The sequence below is a fragment of the Gadus morhua genome, chromosome 21 (assembly GCF_902167405.1).
Source record: "Gadus morhua chromosome 21, gadMor3.0, whole genome shotgun sequence".
NCBI lineage: Eukaryota > Metazoa > Chordata > Actinopteri > Gadiformes > Gadidae > Gadus > Gadus morhua.
Window position 1 is genome coordinate 19,854,924 of NC_044068.1, and position 21,637 is coordinate 19,876,560.

The 21,637-nt window shown below is 42.8% G+C and overlaps 1 protein-coding gene and 1 long non-coding RNA gene across 2 annotated transcripts in view; one reads left to right on the forward strand and one right to left on the reverse strand.

Moving 5' to 3' along the window:
• The window catches only part of LOC115534495 (dentin sialophosphoprotein), a 44,399-nt gene extending 40,836 nt beyond the window's left edge, over nt 1–3,563 (reverse strand). The window contains exon 1 of the mRNA XM_030345505.1: nt 3,139–3,563. Within this exon, the coding sequence (XP_030201365.1) occupies nt 3,139–3,157 (19 nt within the window). The 5' untranslated portion in view covers nt 3,158–3,563. The remainder of the gene's footprint in view (nt 1–3,138) is intronic.
• A 7,031-nt stretch (nt 3,564–10,594) lies between these two features.
• Nucleotides 10,595–12,306, forward strand: LOC115534565 (uncharacterized). Its single transcript, XR_003974337.1, has 5 exons — nt 10,595–10,774; nt 10,945–11,066; nt 11,161–11,389; nt 11,477–11,623; nt 11,698–12,306. It is a non-coding gene; the product is annotated as an uncharacterized LOC115534565 (long non-coding RNA).
• Nucleotides 12,307–21,637: the final 9,331 nt, after the last annotated feature.

Below are 21,637 nucleotides of genomic sequence, written 5' to 3' on the forward strand. Positions count from 1 at the left end.
AAAAGAATTAAGTATAAAGGCATAAAGGTATAAAGGCTAGGAAGAATTTTGAATTATAAATATGTACACTTTATGTTGAAAGTATAGACCGTCGCGATTCCCATTGAAACGATTAGCGCGGTGATTATTCTTCAAAACAAGATACATTTTGAAAAAAGAATTAAGTATAAAGGTTAGGAAGAATTTTGAATTATAAATATGTACAATCCATAACGTTGGCTCTCTGGCTCGATCAGCGGACTAGAATACCTCCTAGAAGCATTGTTTGTTGGCCGGAAATTGAAAGGGGGGCTGTTTACGTTTGATTGTAGTCTTTTCGCTCGGTTCTCCGTCTCAACATTAGGGCTAGTACCAAGCGAAAAGACTACAACCAAACGGCCAACGAGCAATGAGTCTTCCAACAGAAATCAATGGGATTTACAAAATGCACCAAATGTGCAATAAAACACGATAGAAACTGTATTTCGCTACGATACTTGATTCAACCACTCTATTTCATCCTAGACAAACCAGAAAGGGGGCTCAATGTTCAAAATACTGGAAAAAACGAATGGTGTAGAAGTGGTGGTGTCCCACATAAAGGCAGTGGCACACTCAATTGAAAGTGTCTTCCAGCAGGAAGACAGCAACTTAAGCCGAACAGGATATATTAACTTGCACACAAATAGAAGGCGATGAAGGTGAAATGACCAGTGTAGTCCTTTAACATGACAAAAATACCAGGCTACCTTATTTATATTACACATGAGGGTGCCCCCAGTACAGTGAGTGGCAGTACAGTGAGTCTATCCAATATGAAAACCCTGCCATCATAAACCATATTGTTTGTCTGACTCGATTTTTTTAAACAAATATTGATATTATAATAGAATAAAACTTCACTTGGAAGGCATTGTGTGCTTTGTTATGCACTGTTTTGTGTACTTTTATGTACTTTTGTAGAATAGGATCAGCTTTTTTTAAGTGAGAGGTTGGATCTCTCTAGTCCACCTAGGGGCCAACAGGGGCTGTGTCACAGCAAGACGGAGCTAGGGGCTCCACCTGTCGTCTCCCCTCAACACGGCCCCCACCAGGGGATCCTGTTGCAGCTGAGTCAGATGGCTTAGCAGCACGTCTACACTATCTGAGCACTCACTGCAATCCTCACTTTGTTTTCTGCTTGATACAACAAATCAGCGTTAGCAATCACATAAAAAAGAATTTGACTAGAGCGAGCTCCGGTAATTCAAAAAACATGAATTATGATAAGAGTAATAATATGAACTGTTTTGTTGAGTAGTTTGTGTTCATTAAATGACCTTAGCTTGTGCGGTTGCATGTGTTCCTGAGTACAAAACATTAAATCACACAACAAAGATTTATTACATTTTATACAACATACATATATATATATATATATATATATATATATATATATATATATATATATATATATATATATATATATATATATATATATATATATATATATGTTAGATAAAATAGTCTCTATGCAACAGTGGGATTATATTATATAGTCCATATCAAGATGAGGTTATCAAGATGGGGTTATATAATAATATATATATATATATATATATATATATATATATATATATATATATATATATATCAGTTATATAATTTATCTATAATAAGCCCCACTCTTATATTGTGTCTTTATTATATTATATAAACCTACTCTTATATATATAACCTATTCTTAGGGACTATATTATATAACTGTACTCTTATATATGGACTATATTATATAACCCCTCTTATAGATTGACTTTATCTACAAGTGACTATATCCACTCTTAGTGACTATATTGTATAACCAGACATTTTTACTGTATATCGACTTTATCTACAACCCTACACTTACTGGAGGGACAGGGGACTACATTACATAACCCCACTTTTATAGATGGACTTTGTCTATAACCCCACTCTTGGGGACTATATTATATAACCCCACTATTCCCCAAATCTCAGTGTCAGTCCCTATTAATTTTGTCTCCACTTCCTGGTTCATCATGGTGTTTAAGGATATGAACTAGTGACCAGTGTCCTCTAAGTAATCTTAACCGGCTGTTTGCACAAACCCGTTGCACAAACCATAAAACCTGAAATTGAAAGCAAAAATCTGAAATCTCATTTCTGGCACAATAGTGGTTCTGACAAATCAGGTACAGACCTATCCTATTATTTGATAACTTTAACTATTATTTATATTGTTAAAAATACCAGTATTTTGTCATTTCATATAAAAATAAAAAAAATATTTTGAAGAGATAATACAGTGCATCCATCTTCTATCACCTGTGACTTTTACTCATCCCTCTGTGTGTTAACACAGGGTGCTTCTGTTGACATGAATGTATCCTTGTACGTCTGTGCTCACACTCTCTTAATACATTTGATTTAGAGCGTCAGACCTATATAGTCATTATAAAGCTGTCAAAGACCAAGGCAGAAGACTTTAAAGCCCCATTATTTACAACATGAGGCCGTCGTTGTTGTACAATAAAATAACAGCCCAAAGAGGATAATAACCTGACTGAAGAACAATAGCATGGGAACCAGAATTGTAGTGAGCCATTTGATAGCAAGCTGAACTAGGGGATCATAATCAAGAATTGCTAGAAACAGAATGAATTGAATCGAAAACAGTGGTTCCCAAACCCAGTGTTCTCAGATCTCAGTGTTGTAGCTTGATAGCTGAAACCTCTAAGTGAGGACCTCACCCAGTTTTAAATAGCATAAGAAATGTTACCTCCACGAACTCAAACTATTCAAAAATATATATTTGCACGTCCTATGGATTTGATATTCTTTATGTAAATCCTGTTAGATATTTTTAATGGAGAAAGATCATTAATATGTCATTATGTTTCCATCTCACCAAACTATAACAATAGTTAAGCGGATAACAATTCACAATTTGCCTGGACAAATATTTCTTCACAACTGTGCATTGTGCCGTTCGAAGCAAACACTGTATAAACACAGTGTAAAGAGTAATGGAGATACCAGATTGGCATATCTTGGAATATTTTTAAGTTTTACATTGGCTCGTCCACCAAAACCTGAGCAGCACTGTGGTGATTTATTATTGTAGAGGTGAGTGAAAGGAACTTATTGATCATACGTTACCTTCAACTGCCTCAGTCATTGTTTTTGGTTTTACACAGTTAGAATCCACCTATAAATTCTGGAGTCAGATGACATCACCAAACAAATGAGCTGCTACAGCAGATTGTGCACAAGGAGTGTGTACACTCTTTGTTCCACAAAGTAAATCCTGCAGTCAAGTGAGACGCAACATCCCATCCATGTGTGGTGCTGACTTCTTGAGAGAGAGAAGTAAAATATAGCTTCCACTGGCCAACAATCTCACACCAGTTTATCCATCTTCTTGACGCTCTTCAAGTAATATTCCTGTATGGATGAAGAAGTCTCCCAGTGGAGTGCGAAGAGGTAGCTAGTTTAAGTTGGAGGAGAGTATGGGCTCCGGGGGCCTGGCGTGGTTGGATGTGTTGAGGTGGAGCAGAGTGTGATGGGATTAGAATGTGGAACAGAGGAGTGCGAGATAGGAGGGTGGAATGAAGGGGGTTGGGGAGGGGGGTAAAAATAGTCACATCAGTCTCCTAAAGTACATCTCTTCATTCCCCTTCCATTTGTCTACAGGAATTCCATTTAACTTAAAAATAATAAAACAGAACCATTGGAACTTGCATCAAGCAATCAGGAACATACACTTGTATACCGAACATAGGGTGGAGAAGGGTAGCCACCTTTCATTGACAACAGCCTATTTCTGAGTCAAGCAATATGTCCCTGGGTTATTCTTAGAGCTGCCTGGGACCACTGGCATTTGGCTTTACCTTTTTAGGCAAGGGGTGTGACCTCACACTCATACACACCCCCTTCACCCCCTCCAGCGTTTCTCGCTCACCCACTCCTGTTCCTCACAGACCTGTCTTCAAATGAAAAGAGAAAATCTTACTTGGGATATGTTCACACCAACCCAGTATATATGTGTGGAGAGAGAGAGAGAGAGAGAGAGAGAGAGAGAGAGAGAGAGAGAGAGAGAGAGAGAGAGAGAGAGAGAGAGAGAGAGAGAGAGAGAGAGAGAGAGAGAGAGAGAGAGAGAGAGAGAGAGAGAGAGAGAGAGAGAGAGAGAGAGAGAGAGAGAGAGAGAGAGAGAGAGAGAGAGAGAGAGAGAGAGAGGCTTCAAAAGGGGTGTGCACAGACAGTACAGTGGACCCTCTAGTTATATATATGTCACTCCACAGAACGATATGTAAACCAATGCATTTTTAATTGGACCGTTTATCTGACAATTTTCTTGCTCTACAATACGAAACAAGAGAGCGAGAGAAAGAGAGAGAGCGAGAGAAAGAGAGAGAGAGAAGGGGAGAGCTTCAGAAGGGGTGTGCGCAGATAGTACAGTGCACCCTAGTAATGGATATGTCAGAACCACAAATTCAACAAAGGGTCAATGCTTTGTATTATGAATACTCGATAGATACATTTTTGCATCATAGTGCGGTGCCCCTTCTTTCATGGATCGTGCTCATGCTCACAAAAATTCAAACCATGGTCTTTCCTTTTCTTCGACTGCAGAAGGGGTGTGCGCAGATAGTACAGTGCAACCTCTAGTTATGTATGTGTCAAAAAAACAAATGCATTAAAGGGTAAATGTAGTGTATTAGGTATACTCTGATTTCCCCGTTTTTTACCGCAGACCTCCTCAAAGACGTTTTTGTGCTCATGCTCACGAAGATTAATCTATTGAATCGTTTCCCAGAGCACGATTGTCTGATTGATTTTGTGATGCTCAGAACGAAATGTTAACCCATGCATTAAACTCTATATATATTCATATATGTATATTTATTTATTTATTATATGCGGAGAGGCCCTCTTAAAGGAGAAATCCGGTGTAAAATGGATGTGATATGTTTGGTATGACAACGAGTTGGTTTGTTTGGGAGCAAAAAAGCGTATATAGACGCATTCTTAAGTTGGCTGTTTTGAGCCGATTCTATCAAAACGCTATAAACTTGGAAAGATAGGGGCATGTCTCATGGTAAAAACTAAATCGCTATTTTAAACCACTTACAAGGCTAGAAGTAGCCCGACACTTCTTTGATGCAAGATATATGATACAAGATCGTCTATTGTCATATACACAATGGAAACATAGTTTGGACTGGGCAATGAAATTCTTAATTTGCAAGTTCCCTTCACACAAAATATGCTTAAAATAAAGTAGATAAATAAACTAAACTACAAAAAAAACCTGTGCAAAGAGCAGAATTTAGTTAAACAAAAAGGTTAAATATAAGGTGCTGTTTAGCATGTGCAATGTTCGCATACATAGGCCCTGAAAGACATTGAAATATAGAAGTTTGAATATTTACATTGGATATTGAATATTATTAGTAGATAAGTACATGTGAACAAATGAATCTAACAGTTGAAAATAAATACAGTTCACAGTATTGAATATAGTGCAAATACAGAGTGCATCAGTGTTTGGGAGTCATTCAGCAGCCTGATGGCCTGTGGATAAAAACTGTTTTTAAGTCTGGTTGTTCTGGCTTTCATGCTCCTGTAGCGTCTGCCAGATGGTAGCAGTGTGAACAGTGTGTGCTGGGGGTGTGTAGTGTCCTTGGTGATGTTGTGTGCCCTCTTTGTAACCCGGGTGTTGCAAATGTCTTGAAGTGATGGGAAGGCTGCTCCACAGATGTATTGTGCAGTTTTAATCACACATTGGAGAGCCTTCCTTTCATATACCGTGCAGTTTCCAAAACCACACTGTGACGGAGTTGCTCAGGAGGCTCTCCACTGTACTCCACTGTACACTGACAGTCCAAATTTCCTCAGCTTTCTTAAGAAATACAGCCACTGCTGAGACTTCTTGGCAATGTGCTGGGTGTTGTGAGACCAGGAGTGGTCCTCGCTGATGTAGGTGCCGAGGAAATTTAAAGGTTTTCACCCTCTCTACCTGAGTCTCGCCGATGTGCAAAGGACTGTGCTTGTCTCTCCTCTTCCTTGGATTGATAATCAACTCCTTAGTCTTCTCTGTGTTTAAGGAGAGATTATTTGTGTGGCACCAGGACACCAGCTGAGCCACCTCCTCCCTGTAGTCTGTCTCCCCCCACCAGTGATCAGTCCGATGACTGTTATGTCATCCGCATACTTGATGATGGTGGTGTTGCACTGGGTGGAGGCACAGTCGTAGGAGAAGAGGGTGTACAGCAGCGGACTCAGCACACAGCCCTGGGGGGTCCCTGTGCTCACCGTCCTTGTGCCTGATGTCCGGGTGGCAACTCTGACTTTATGGGGTCTGTCTGTGAGGAAATCCAGAACCCAGCTGCAGAGGGAAGGTGTCAGTCCGAGGATGAGGAGCTTCTCAGCCAGTCTGGTTGGGAGGACCGTGTTGAATGCTGAGCTGTAGTCGATAAACAGCATTCAAACATATGTGTCCTTGTTCTCCAGATGTGTGAGAGCTGCATGGATGGCGGTGTTTATTGCGTCGTCAGTGGACCGGTTCCGACGGTACGCAAACTGTAGGGGGTCCAGGGTGTCCGGGATGGTCTTTTTAATGTGGGACATGATTATCCTCTCAAAACACTTCATCTCAATTGAAGTGAGTGCGATGGGACGGTAGTCATTTAGGCAGGTTATGGTGTTTTTCTTAGGGAGGGGCACAATGGTGGTGGCCTTGAAGCAGATGGGCACAGAAGATTGTGAGGGAGAGGGACAGATTGTAAATATCTGTTAGCACCTCAGCCAGCTCTGCTGAACAGACCCTCACTGCCTGGCCCGGGATGTTGTCAGGGCCTGCTGCTTTCCGGGGGTTCGTTCTCCTCAGCACCCTGCACACCTCAGCTGATGTTACCGTGAGTGAAGAGCTCTTTGCTGCCTCTGTTGGTAGAATCCCTCTGTTGGTGTTGAGGTCGTCGAAGCAAGCGTAGAACTCATTCAGCTCATCTGGCAGTGTGCTTTGGCTGGTTGTGACCCCCCTGCTCCGCTGCTGGTAGTCTGTGATGTGTTGCAGGCCCTGCCACATGCGCCTTGGATCCGCGGTGTTGTAGTATCCCTCCAGCTTCACTCTATACTGTCTCTTGGCTTCTCTGATGGATCTACGTAGGTCATATCTGGCCTTTATGTAGCCTTCAGCATCACCAGAGGCAAATGCAGTGGAGCGGGCACGCAGCATGGACCGTACATCACAGTTAATCCAGGGTTTTTGGTTAGGGTATGTTTTGCAGCACTTGGTGTGGACAATGTTGTCTATGCATGTGCTGATGTAGCCAGTAACCACTGAAGCATATTCCTCTAAGTCCACAGTACAGTCCTCTCACAGCAGCAGCCTAAAACACATCCCAGTCAGTACAGGGTTTCCCCAGGTTTGATCAACCCAAATTTAAGACTTTTTTTTTACTTTTATAAGACCACTTCAATGAAAATTAAGACCTACATCGCACCCATTAAGCGGTCGTAAAACACCAGTGTATATGTTATTCATGTTTTTTTGGAACATATGAAACATTCATGTCAATACATTAATGAATGTACCAAAGGATAAGTGTGCACTCACCAATCAAAGAGCCAAACTGAGGACCTAACTCAAGCCTAGAGGCCTGATGTCTCTTAAGACCATGTACCCAGAAATGATAATAAAAGATTAAAAAAACAATACACAAAGTGATGGTGTGAAAGTGTAGCTGTATTTTTGGTTTAAATATCAAACTTCAACACACAATATAAAATATAAACAAACAAACTCTTTTCAAATTGCTGTAGTTTCTCAGCATTCAAATTTCCTCAACCATTTCGATGAATCCACCACTTGCCTCGTTGACCTCTTTTACTAACTCCTTCGTAATGTATGGAGCCAGCCCGAACCCTAACCCTAACCCTAACCCGTCCACAGACATGGTGACTAATGTATGATAGTAAGCATTATTGGCCCTTAACACTAATATTCGGAAACAACATTGCCTCAAAAGGATATTGGCCTAAGCAACACCAGTAGAGGCTATACTTTTCCTTGAACTTTTAAACGTTGCAAACGTGCAAAAACATAATTATATATTTATGTGGCATTCAGTCCAATGCTTAAAATATATCTGTGGCATTCAGTAGGCCAATGCTGTGGTAAAGTGTGTAAAGTATGACCAAGTGTTTCTTTCTGTTCAATAGATATAACTTTATCAATCCCCTGTAGGAGAAATTAGTTAATGTTTGTCCCTATAAAACAATAATGGCAAAAAAAAAAAAATACAAAACATGACGGTAACTCTAAAGTCAAACCGTCCAATCTGAAGGCTCTACTTAACCACTCCCCCTACTCACTTCCAGCAATGCATAGCAAACAGAACTGAGGTGGGGAGGCGAGGCTTAAGTAGTTTGTGACCGACCCAGAGGAACGCAGCGCAAATTCAATGTGAACATGTATGAGGCTTTAATAAAATCCCGGACGATTTTGAAATTCTGTCTCAAAAAGAGGGCATGTCTGGGAAAAAGAGGACGTCTGGTCACCCTTCGTATGGGGAACCCATTTGATTCCTACCTGTTCCACTGTTAAATAGTGGCGCAAGTTGGTGGGCGCTATCCTGGTAATTTCTCTGCGTGAGAAATACGAAGTGTGGCATGTGAGCGTGTGCATGGGTCGAATTGCGTGTGTCTCACGCCGAATGCGTGAGACTTGAGAGCCCTGCTTGCTTCCCCATGATTTGGCGTCTCCTCTCGACTGATTATGTTTGTTGAGATTGCCGGCGCGAAAACCCAAAGTATTGTTCGCGCATACTCCAATAAATGAGACGTTCTCTGACGTTACGCAAAACCCCGATACGCAAAACGCCCCCCATTTTCCCCTTGTGTTACAGTCCGGTTGACTACGAAAACATATCCTAGTAGGAATTTTAAGACCATCTTTAAAAAATTAAGACTTGGGTAACGCAATTTAAGACTTTTTAAGGCCTTAATTTAGGAAAATGAAATTTAAGACATTTTTTAGACTTTTAAAGGCCCACTATGCAACTTCGGGAATTTCTTCGCTGTTTTCTTGGTTTTGGCACGCACATTTCTCTACACAGCGCCCCCTACAGCTTCATAGTAGATATTTTACAACACTGTCGTAACAACTCGTTGACGACCCTTCCCCATGCACTTCTACGCGAGTGTAGCGGTTGCGTACTCTCTCGTTGCCCGACTTTATGGGGTCTGTCTGTCTTTATGCTCCCCCGAAAACCTCCTTTCTGGAGTGATGGGCTAAACATAAATGTCTGACCCCTGCCTAAAGCAGATAAGTTCAGCTCATCCATCTTTAATGAGTCACAATTTCCCAAAACCCAAAATGTACGTTATGCAGTGACAATAGTAAAGAAATAAAAACACATACACAACTAATGACACGTCACTGTTCAAATGTCACGTTCAACTCAAAAGCAAAAAAAGAAAACAATTTGCATTATGTGCACGAGGAGAAATAAAAATAAAATAAAACACAAAAAAATTAAAACACATATATCTTTACAAGATGGTCGGCAGTAACCATATCCCTTGGTTCGAACTATTCCTCTTTATTTTTATTACTGAACCTGTCTACTAGAAGCAGCACGGGCGACTCACTGCACGGCCACGTCGTCGGTGCTCACGTGCCACGTGTTGAATGGCGATCCTCAATGACGCAGCAGACAGGCAGAGAAGAACGGGTCACGGCACCATTTGTAGCGGTTGCGTACTCTCTCGTTGCGTTGTGATTGAGACCACGATGGAACCATTGGCAGCCAGCCGTTTATTCTGGTGGAATATTAACATGGGAAATGCTCTTTGAGAACCCTCACAATGGCAGCCTCTCCCAGCCGGGGTATACGTAGACTGAGGAGAGGAGGCAGCAACGTACAATACAACCCCCGCATTCCGCTAGGGGGAGCTCTAGCACTCCAACCAAGGCTCCCACTACCACAGCCAGCGCAAGGATCTCGCTGGCAATGGCAAGTGGGAAGCATTAACCCTGCTACACGAGCCATGTGCATTTGTTTTCAAAGAAGCCGGCGAATGCGTGGAGCCATGTCCGAAGTAAATGTTCATAAAGTGTAGGCAAGGTTATACATTTTTAAAATGGTGTATTTGTATTGCAATAAACATAAAGCCATCCTTTTTATAGTTGACGGGGAGAATTTATATCCTAGATTATAATTGTTTTATCCATAGAGCTGTGTGGAAATGCCAGGTCTGACTCACCAGGTGAGTGTGTTTTTTTTCTTTAATACAATAACATGGAGGTATGGATTGTAAGACTGTTGGAAATGTTTTTCTCTGGATAGTAAGGAAGACTCACATGTTGTTACACTATTACATTCTACAGGCTACAGCTGCAAGTATTCCACCTATTCGTTTCAGCTTCTATCCAGTAATGAGATCATTCACTTTGAACTACTACAGGTAAAACTAAAATGCTGCTTGTCTGAAACTATACTCTAGGTGACAGAGTATAGATAAAGCATTATTCAGTGGGTGTATTGTATTTGTTTTTTTGCTATTGCTCATTCATTCATTTCTATTCTCTTTCGTCAATAGGTAACGGAAGCTAGCAGTTCAGTTGCCATGGAGTCCCAAGGCTGTAGGAGGGGCCTCAACCATCTAATTTTCAATGAAGGAGTAGATATAGACCTCATCACTACAGACCGGGCCACATCAGTTCGGAAAATAATGAGGGAGGAATTCCAGAATGTTCACCATGAATTTGATCCTTGGCATGAATCAAACGGTAAATAGTTGTATCAAAACAATGTAAATTGTGAGTGACTCAATGACTCATCAAATCATAACCTGATAGACCTTCCATGTATCAAGACCACATATCTTGTACTGTGAAGGAGAACCTTCACATTTGGTTCACCCACATTTGTGGTAATGTGTTTCATTACTATTACACAGGCATAAAGAAAAAACTGGTAGCACTCGCCAACAAAAAGGAAAATCGGGTCCTGCAGGGCTGGATTCGGGCGATCCTCAATCACTTTTGGTTCTCATGCTCATCTTGTGGCGAGAGTGCTGAGGTAATAACCCCAATGTATAAAGAATTTATAAAGATTGCACTGAAATCCAGTCAGAAGATTATCAAATAGTCTTGAAATGTAATATATTCTGTAGGAACTGAAGTGACGGTGGACCTCAGTCCTCCACCACATCTGTGGGGAGCACACATGGGAGCAAGATGGAAGAAAGTGGGCATGCCCTCACCCTGCTCTAAACCCAGATCAGCAAAGGACAAAGCGATGGCTCCAGCCAGAGTCTCAAGTGTTCAAGTCTTTACGGAATATTGTTGAAGATAAAAGACTTCTGAAAGACCTTGAGCAGATGACTCGCTTCAAACATACAGGTATATAGCATTATGAAACGGATCTATGCAACTTTTCAACCTATGTAGTCACTCTCTCAATGTCTAATGAAACACTTTAATTTACAGGATCTTTGGAGGTGTACCACAACGTTATGCTAAAATATCTGCCTAAACGACTGCATTTTCGGTACGACACCATGGTAGCCCGAACACAACTAGCCATCCTGGACAACAATTACAATGTCGGCCGACAGCAGACAGAGACTTCTGAAGGTATTGAGATTTCATAAGTAAGCCCCTAAATGTGTTTGTAACAACTTGGCTAAGAAATAATGTTCTCTGTGTAGGACTTCCAAGATACAGTATGGTGTTCCCAAAACAGAGCAAGGAATGGGTAGCCAAGAAGATCTATGAGCCTACAGGTCAGTACTTCACGCAACACCTTGTGAAACTCGTGTTGGAGAGAAGGGAGGAAAGAACACCGGAAGACATACCACATGTCCAGCGGCCTGCAAACATTGCCACTAAGGAGAGACCCCCCAAGGAAGATGTAATCTGGAAACATCAATCCAGATTCCCTCGCCACACTGATGCTTGAAAAACCAAGGATCCAGATGGTAAATTTGTTTATGTCAGAATCAGAATCACTTTTATTACACCTTATTGTACAGTAGGCTACACAAGAGCAAAATTATTAGGCTTGGTTCCTCAACATACACATAGCTGCAAGTAAAAAATATAAAATAAGTATAAAAATAAATAAGTAGCAGCATCAATAATAATAAAGTAATGAGGTGTAATAAAGTGTGAAGTGTAGGGTGTTCAAGTGGTAGTGTTGTAAATATGTTTGTAAATACAGTCGGCTTATGTCTACCTTTACCCATTAGGAAAACATGTTTAGGCCTACAGACACTAGTGTGCACTTTCTAAATAAAACTGCAAAGATTTTTGAACAAAAGTTTTTTATTGAGAAGAAATTAAAAAGTAAACGCAATGCAGTTAGGTAGGAACATAAGGTAGGAACAGAAGGGTAAGATATACATTGGAATAAGAATAAAAAAGAATGAATTCAGAATAATTCCTCTATCTCACTGGGTTTAAACCCAGCATACTGTCCAGTGGGGGATGGGAATGCATCCCTAACAGCCCACACCACGCAACTGGGTAATCCAAGGCGATTTCCTCGTCCCAGTGGTTATCCTTTGAGGGCCCACTCCAGAATGACTCGATAAGCCACAAGTCGGTATTGCCTGAGGGTAACAAAACATGGATAGAGCAAAGACTGGGTCAGTAACTAGTAATGAGACGGTGGCACAGTTTTCAAAAACATTATAGTCGAGCTACATGCGAATTATACAAATTGGCATCTGAATATGAAATACATTACATCAATATAGCTTACCTATCTGACAGTTGGCCATTCGGTCCTTCGGGTGTGGGGCGTTTCTTCCAGTTCATTTTAGGGACCCAGAAGAAAGTCTCCAGCACGGTTTTGTTCAGGAGATGGCGCACTTCATTTAGAGAGATGCAGGTCGACACAGTCTCGTCGACCGAGACATTGAGGTTGGCCATACCAGCTGTGACGACAAGGTCCCACTCCGTGCAGCACGTACTTTCATGCTCCGTCGGCATCTGCCTGCACTTCCCACAGGCACACCACCAATTTCCCGTGATCCTGGGGACCGCTTCAGCCGGAGCTTCAGGCGCCTCCGTAGCCCTAGCCTCCATCTCCCGTAGCTCCTCTTGGGTGTATTCAGGTTCAAACCGATATCCTCTGCCGTCAAAATCAAGAAGCCACCTTTCATATTCCATTTTCAGTAATTTTCCCTAATCCGAGGTGCTCAAGTCACGGTACAAGACTTCTAACCAACGTAAATAGCCCACCTTTCCGGTTCGGCGGAGTAATATCAGCGAGCAGTAATGAGTCTTCCAACTGAAATCAACTGGCGATAAATGTGCAATAAAACACGACAGAAACCATATATTGCGCCGATATTTTTTTTTAAAACTTCACGAATGCCACTAACCACTCGGTTATTTGCACATTTTTGAAAACGAACGTTTAGGGTTGCTGGGTTGACAGGTTGGTGTATGCACACAGACAACCATTGTGAAGCAGGCAGGAGCGATTCAAAATGAGCCAAATACCCGAGAAAGGACTAATAGTTCAAATTTCGGTGTCACCCACTATTTCATCCTAAACAAACCAGAAAGGGGGCTCAATGTTCAAAATACCGGAATTGTCCTTTAACCAAAGAGATGTAAAAAGAAAAATTGTCATTATTAAAATGTGCATGTTCAATATCACTTCTGTGTTAACCGTATCTCATAATAACAGTTACCTTCAGTATTCTACCCAATTGTCCTATGTTACGTATTTTAAGAACCTAAGCTACCCACACATAGACCCTATGAAGCAGGACCAAACATATAAGCCGTAAATACTATACATAGCCACAAGGGGAGCAAGACCTTATTGAAGGCTGCTCCACCACAGAAGACATCACCTTTAGTTAGGTGAAGAAGCCGAAGCCATTACGTCACCCCGGCCACGCCCACTACATAGGACACGGCCACTTGACGTGCTCTAGCGAGTAACCCCTGACTGCAGCTCGCAGATCGAGGAGGAGCTAAATGTGGGCGGGCTTAAACGTTTAACTCCGCCCACATTTAAGGAAAATTCCGCGCAGTATCATACGTTCTCCCGCTTTCGAGCGGAGGAGCTAAATGTGGGCGGGCTTAAACGTTTAAGCCAGCCCACATTTAAGGAAAATTCCGCGCAGTATCATGGACCAGACGGAAATACATTCTCCCGCTTCTGTCTTTGGTTTATTTGACTTAGCTAATCTAATTGTGTACGAGTGTACGAAATAATATGTGTCTATACTAAAAAAGACATTTGACATTTGAATGACAAGTTAAAAGTAGGAATGTCTAAGTCTATCAAATGCATGAACCCTTTTCCATATTACCGGTAAGTCATTGTGCTGTGCTGTGCTGTATTGATGTTTGAGAATGTGCTGCCGGATCTCCGCCACCAGATAGCGCCCGAGAGGATAAAACCATGGGTTAAACGTTTAGACCCGCCCACATTTAGCTCCTCCGCTCGAAAGCGGGAGAACGTATGATACTGCGCGGAATTTTCCTTAAATGTGGGCGGAGTTAAACGTTTAAGCCCGCCCACATTTAGCTCCTCCTCGATCTGCGGGCTGCAGTCAGGTGCACTTGGCTCTAGCGGGGGATTCGAAGGAAACAGCCCCAAAGGTTTTCACCCACACCCGCGGAGAGTCATGGGCCTTTGCCCGTGGCTCGAAGTAGCTAAAGTTATATCTCTCACACGTGTTCAACACGCTTCCTCTCCTTTTGCTCCATAGTCATAGATACCATACCGAAACATGCATACTTTACCAAATACAGTAAGGGCCCTATTTTAACGGTCTGAAACGCAAGTGGGAAAGCGCAAAGCGCAAGTAGCTTTGTGGGCGGTTCTACGGCGCTATCGCTATTTTACAGGCGGACAAATGACGCTTGCGCCGCGGCGCAAGCGTCAAAAGGGTTGGTCTGAAGCAGCCTAATTACCCGTAGGTGTGGTTTGGGCGTAACGTGCAACAAACCAATGAGAGTGCCAGCTCCCATCCCCTTTAAGAGCCATGAGCGCATTTGAATCGGACGAGTTGATATTTTGACAGCGCGTCTGCAGTCTCCGATGAGACAGATGCACATGAATTTGCAAATGGCTTAGTTTATTGCCAAATAATGTGGCCTAATTCACACATGGAATAAGGGGTTTTCTTCCACAACTTCAGAAATACTGAGTCCTCAAATAAATTTCGGCAAAGAAAACGTATGATAGGCTATAACATATGATATGCGGTAACTGTGGTTCTATTTAATGATATACGCAATACATTATAAACATTGTTTCTTATCAGTATTGTATGCATGTGTCCCCGCGGTAATAGACATTGCCATTGATTGTATTATGCGTTACGTGTTTAGTTTGCCCAAGTGAAGGAATTCAAGTAGCCTACCTCGGGGTCTTGTTCGCGAGTGAGGGAACTATGGAGCGTGAGATTGGCCGGAGAATCGGAGCAGCGGGGGCGGTATTGCGTTCGCTTTACCGCACCGTTGTTACGAAAAAAAGAGCGGAGCCGCAAGGCAAAGCTCTCGATCTACCGGTCTATCTTCGTTCCTATCCTCACCTATGGTCATGAGGGTTGGGTGGTGACCGAAAGGACGAGATCGCGGGTACAAGCGGCCGAGATGAGTTTTCTCAGAAGGGTGGCTGGCGTCTCCCTTAGGGATAGGGTGAGAAGCTCAGCCATCCGTGAGGAACTCGGATTAGAGCCGCTGCTCCTTTACTTAGAAAGGAGTCAGCTGAGGTGGTTCGGGCATCTGGTAACGATGCCCACTGGGCGCCTTCCTTGGGAGGTGTTTCAGGCACGTCCAGTTGGGAGGAGACCTCGGGGAAGACCCAGGACTAGGTGGAGAGATTATATCTCAACAATGGCTTGGGAACGCCTCGGGATCCCCCCGTCAGAGCTGGTCAATGTGGCCCGGGAAAGGGAAGTCTGGGGCCCCCTGCTTGAGCTGCTCCCCCCGCGACCCGACCCCCGATAAGCCGACGAAGATGAGATGATGATGAGAGTGTTTAGTTTGCGTGTGTTTAAACAGAGCACACACGCGCGCCCGCATTCATTAATTCTTTTTAACACTCACTCGCGGTAAAGCAATGTTTTTCACGATCAAATAGGCCTACTCATCAATCCAAAAGTTATGGGCATGTAGGCCTACACGATGTCTCAAGAAAATGTGTTTGCTGTACGGTGTTTGCAGATGCATTGATTAAAAAGTAGCCTACAACTTATTACCGCTGCATCAGCTGTTCTTTCCCAAATAATTTACCAAGAATGTGCGGCTAGGTAGATGAGAGAAGCAAAGTGTATTCGCGAGGTGCACAAGCAATCCGTATGCATCGCATGCGCATGTATGCTTGCGCCCTTAAAATAGCATCTGAACAACGCGCCACTGACTTTAAACCAGGTATTTCCTGGTCAGTAGCGCAATGGTATTCAGAGACGGCAAAATACCGTTTGCGCCAGAACACGCCTCCTCCTTCCGCCGAACCGCCCCTTGGGGCGCAAGATCATTCCCTAATTTACCGGCGAGTGGCGCAGGTGGCAAAAGAGCGCTCTGCGCCAGTTGTAAACTAGCAACGACACATGCGCCAGTGACTAAGTCGCTTGCGCCGGATGCAAGATAGGGCCCTAACTGTTAAGAGCTATCCTGGATTTGAACCCTTTCCTTGAAGAACCCTTTACAATTTGGTGATCCTGACGTTCTTGGAAAAGTTCCAGGACCGAGACTCGAAGCACGCGGCCATCGGGACGCAATACAGGCTGTTTGCAGGCGCCACTGAAAGGTAAACAGAACCTGTTGTCAATGACTAAACTCTGTAATAGTTAGAATAGTAACATTTAGGTAAATAGCTTGTACTGTCTCCGTCTGGTTGCGGAGATCCGTGGTCTCGGCCCTTAGATTGAAATTCATAACAGCTCGGATACGCTAACAGATTAAATTAAATAATTATATTCAAGGGACAAAGGGCTAGGAGTGTGTTTTTATGGGTTTGTAGATAGACTGTATCCACTCCCATCTAGATCTAATGTTTGTACCGCGTGGGAGACGTATTACCTGCGGTTTAATTGTTGAATGGTGTATGTCCATGTTTTTATGGGTTTGTAGATAGACTGTATCCACTCCCGTCTAGAACTAATGTTTGTACCGCGTGGGAGACGAATTACCTGTGGTTTAATTGTTATATGGTGAATGTACGGATGTTAAGCCGGTACAGGCCAAGATATTATTTATAACCGACCACAAACGTTTGAACCATTACGGTGGGGTGAAAACAGGTCAGGTATTAACGTTAATCTAGTTTAGTTGCATATTAAAACCGGAGGCTAGGCCTTTGTTTGACCTGGAGTTCGAATGGGATTGGTTCCTTCCGGCCCGGTTCATGTGAAAATCCAATGTGCAATTTTGTATGGTATACAACGCAGCCGCAGAGGCAAACTTGCGCAGTTTTAAACCAACTGTTTTGTATGCTTCGCTAACCCGCCGTGGAGACAAACTTGCAGGAATCTCATACTTCTTATAGAGATCCAATACAGGGCGTTTGACCAGTGCTATCTGGGTCGAACCAAACCAGTTTGATTCTACCGCGGATATTGGATGTACCACGTGGTGCACGATTTAAAGAGACGGCGCGTCTTGGAGACGTGGGTTTCTTTTGTTACAAACCTCCGCCATCTTTGTAGTCAAAGCCCCTTTTAAAAACAAAGCGCCATTTTGCTCTGTGTAGGAGGTCTTGCATAGACCAAGAGCAGCGGGGGGCCCAGCTAAAGTGTTACATCCTCTCTCCCTCTCCCTCTCCCTCTCCCCCTCTTTCTCTCTACCTCTCTCTCTCTCTCCCTCCCCCCTCTCTTCCCCCCTCTCCCTCTCTCGCTCTCTCTATAAATATATTCCCTTAAAGATCCATCTGTTTCAAATGATAATAATGTTTTGGCAGCTACTTATTCAGCCAATGGTGCAAGTATAATTGTCACATTTCACTAGTCAATAGCTGGAGGTATTATATTGTATATTTCATTCCAATATTTGAGGTATTTAGTTTAATTTTGATTTAAATATCAATCGGTCTAATTTTGTCTGTCGGTCGGTCGGTCGGTCGGTCGGTCTTATTGTTATCTTATTGTTCTTTCTCCCCCTTGCCCCCTCCCACCCCTAACACCTAGTCATGTGTTGGAACCAGGATGTATATTTAGTATATTTGTTTGTATATTTGGGGGTCTGTGTGTCTGGGTGCTGAAATACGGAAAGCCAGTCCCTTGTTAATATCGCACACACAAGTATTTGTGTAAGATGTAATCAATGTTTTTTGATTCACAGACATTTATAGTTTAAACGATCTATAAATGTTTTGCATTTGTACTAAATTTGTTCTCTTTTCTCGTCAGGCCTTTGCAACCCGAGCAGTAATGGATGCCCGACATTCATCATTATAATTGTTTACATTACTTAAAATATTCCCTTTTCTAATCAGGAAGTGGCAACACAACGATCAGTTGCCCACGATCATCATTTTACTTCTGTGCATTGATCTTAATTATCTTTTCTCTTCAGGAGGTGGCAACACAAGCATTATAGTTGCCAAACACTCATCTTTTTACTTCTCTGCATTGATCTTAATTATCTCTCTCTCTCCAGGAAATGGCAGTATAAGCAGGAACGAATGCCAAACACTGACAGTAATTTTTTTTTTTTTCAGGTTGCTGAGCCCTTCTGTTTATTCCACATGCGTTTTGTGTAGCAAGACAGGTAGAGAACCAGGCTGGTTCAAATAGACACGGGGTGCTAGAATAATATGTCTAATTAATAAATGGTGCACATGGTTTTAAACGGTGCCCAAGGAGGGAGTTAGCTCAACTGCTGTAGCCACAATTACAATACATTTTTTGCGAATATTAAATCTACATGGGTTAAATTCTGCTATAATCACTACTACATACGAATAAACTGAATAACACTGCGTGAGATGTTCAAAGGTAAACTATTGCTTCCATTGGAGCGATTGCAATAGATATAATATCATACCACCAATATGCATGCATTATCTTGTATTCAACAATTAGGAAAGCCGATTTCCAGAACCGAAAGAAGTCCTACAAAAGGACACCAACCCAGGGGTCTTAAGGTACGGCCACACCAGACGCGTATCTCGCGTAATTTTTACGCGCGTAACGCAGCTAAAATGTTGCTTGACCATTTTGTGTCAAAAATGGGCATACGCTCCTAACGCGCCTACGCTCCTAACGCGCCTAGATGAGTCCATGTCCATGCAAGTGAACGGAGCGTTCCCTCTTCGTCATAACTATCAAACCAAACATCCTTCACATTCACCGAGCGAACATTACGAAAGTAAAATGCACATTTCTCGCTAAAAATGTTTCCATAAACGCATTTAATGGCGCAACTATGTTACTATTTCCACCCAGAATAAAGAAAGTTGTCGGCCGTGGCTGCGCTGGAGTCCGACGTAGGAAACCCAAACGCCGCCGTGTTTGGGTGATAGAGTTTAGATCGGGTTAGATTAAATAATCTCGGATATAAATAACAATAATCGGGTTAAATAACTTCACATGGTGTGTCTGGTGTGTTTCCAGCATTCGTAGTGTTGATCAGCAGATATATAGTCCGCCAAGACGTTGAGGTTGCTTACTAACCAGAGACTCTGTCCATGCAAGTGAACGGAGCGTTCCCTCTTCGTCATAACTATCAAACCAAACATCCTTCACATTCACCGAGCAAACATGAAAGTAAAATGCACATTTCTCGCTAAAAATGTTTCCATAAAAGCATTTAATGGCGTAACTATGTTACTATTTCCACACCGAATAAAGAAAGATGACGGCCGTATGCTTCTGTCCAAGCTCACTACTCTCTGCCAGTGACGTCGGGTCAAGCTCAACGCTGATTGGGCAACGCGGCTAATCGTCATGCGTATGAGCGTAAAAAGTTCAATTTTTTGAACTCTTGAAATTTACGCGCGTATATATACGCGCGTTACGCGCGTCAATATACGCGCCTCATACGCGCGTAAAATGTTGCTTTAGCGCATGTAACGCGTGTACGCGTCTCATGCGCGCGTAAACCAATGGTTCCCAATGGAAAAATTGACGATTTTATACGCGAGGTACGCGGGTAACGCGTTTGGTGTGGCCGCACCTTTACATCAACCAGATCCCTGTACGACAGTTACACGGTGATCTTAAAATAGGAATAATTATCTAGACTCCACATCATGAACGGTTAGCCTTTAAAGTTGTCCATAGCATGCATACCGCTCGTCCACAGAAGTCCGGGGATTATCCAGGCCTGGGGATTCTTATTAGGAGAGTTCTGGGATAACCTGCCTCGTAGGAGAGCAGAAGAGTCCCCCCCAAATAGAGGATTCTGAGGACAAGCGGTAGAAATGCATAGTTCAACAGACCTGAGAAGGTCCAAAGTACCAAAATAAGAAAGAATAAAATATATATTTCATTACAAAATATGAAAATAACAATATTATAATAAAAGTCTTCACGGTTGGTTAATAATTGGCAATATTTACAATTAAATTACATAAGTAGAATATAATGTAATCCATAATTCATCTTAATTTTGATTAACAATATACGTGTTACGTTTTTCAATACACGACGGGATATGTAGACAGTGGATACTCGATTATTACCCTGCGTTCACACCAAAAGATGCAAAAGTTGCCGCGCAGCACGATCCCATTCAAAGTGAATGTAGAGACGCGTTGCTGCTTTGCTGCCGCAGCATTTGCTGCCGAGAAAACCGGCAGCAAAATTTGATTTGCGGAGCGGCAAAATCTGATTTGCAGCGCAGCACGCCCGTGCCCGCTGCCGGGCACGCCCGTTCACGTATTTTGCGGCGCGTCAAATGCTGCTCGAGTTGAAATATTTCAACTTTTCGGCAGCAAACGCGTGATGACAGCCAATCAGCGTTCAACAGCGTTGCCAGTGACATGCCGTAACAACCAATCAGTGTTACTCCCTTGGAGTGACCTAGAGTTCACTACCGTTACATTTATTTAATAACTCGAAAAAACCCACAAATCAGCATTCTGTAGTGTAGTTGTGTTTACAGTTAAACTAAACTATGAGTATGCTGAAGGGCTAGAATAACAACCCCAAACAAAACCCAGTTGGGTGCCAGGCAGCACCAGCCTTCCAGGCTCCGAATGGTCTCATGAACCCATAAACGACGGGCATTCCGACGTCTCTCCCTCTTCCACAACAGGTAAAGACATGCAATGCTTGTAATGTCGGCCATGGTTGTGAAGGAATTCAGAAGCAACGCGGGCAAAACTTGCCGTGCCGCGAAACTTCCTGCGCTGCAAAACTGCGGCGCCGCAAAACCCTTGCTGCGCCGCAAAACTTTTGCTGCGCCGCAAAACTTGATTTGCCGCGCCGCAAAACTTCGGCCCCGACTGACAAGGTTCCGGTAACAACAGAAGTATGATGCCTAATAGTTGCCATGGCGGCGCGCACGGTCGCAGCGGCTTATAACGGCTCTTCCCTTTCGGTGCTTTATTTGTTTTTTATACTTTCATTTACGTTTTTGTTTGTGTCTACTACGCAAGGAAACAATTGCTACAGTAGACAGGCTTTACTGGACGTTGGTTTCCACCGAAAATCACCGGTCACAGCCGACTTT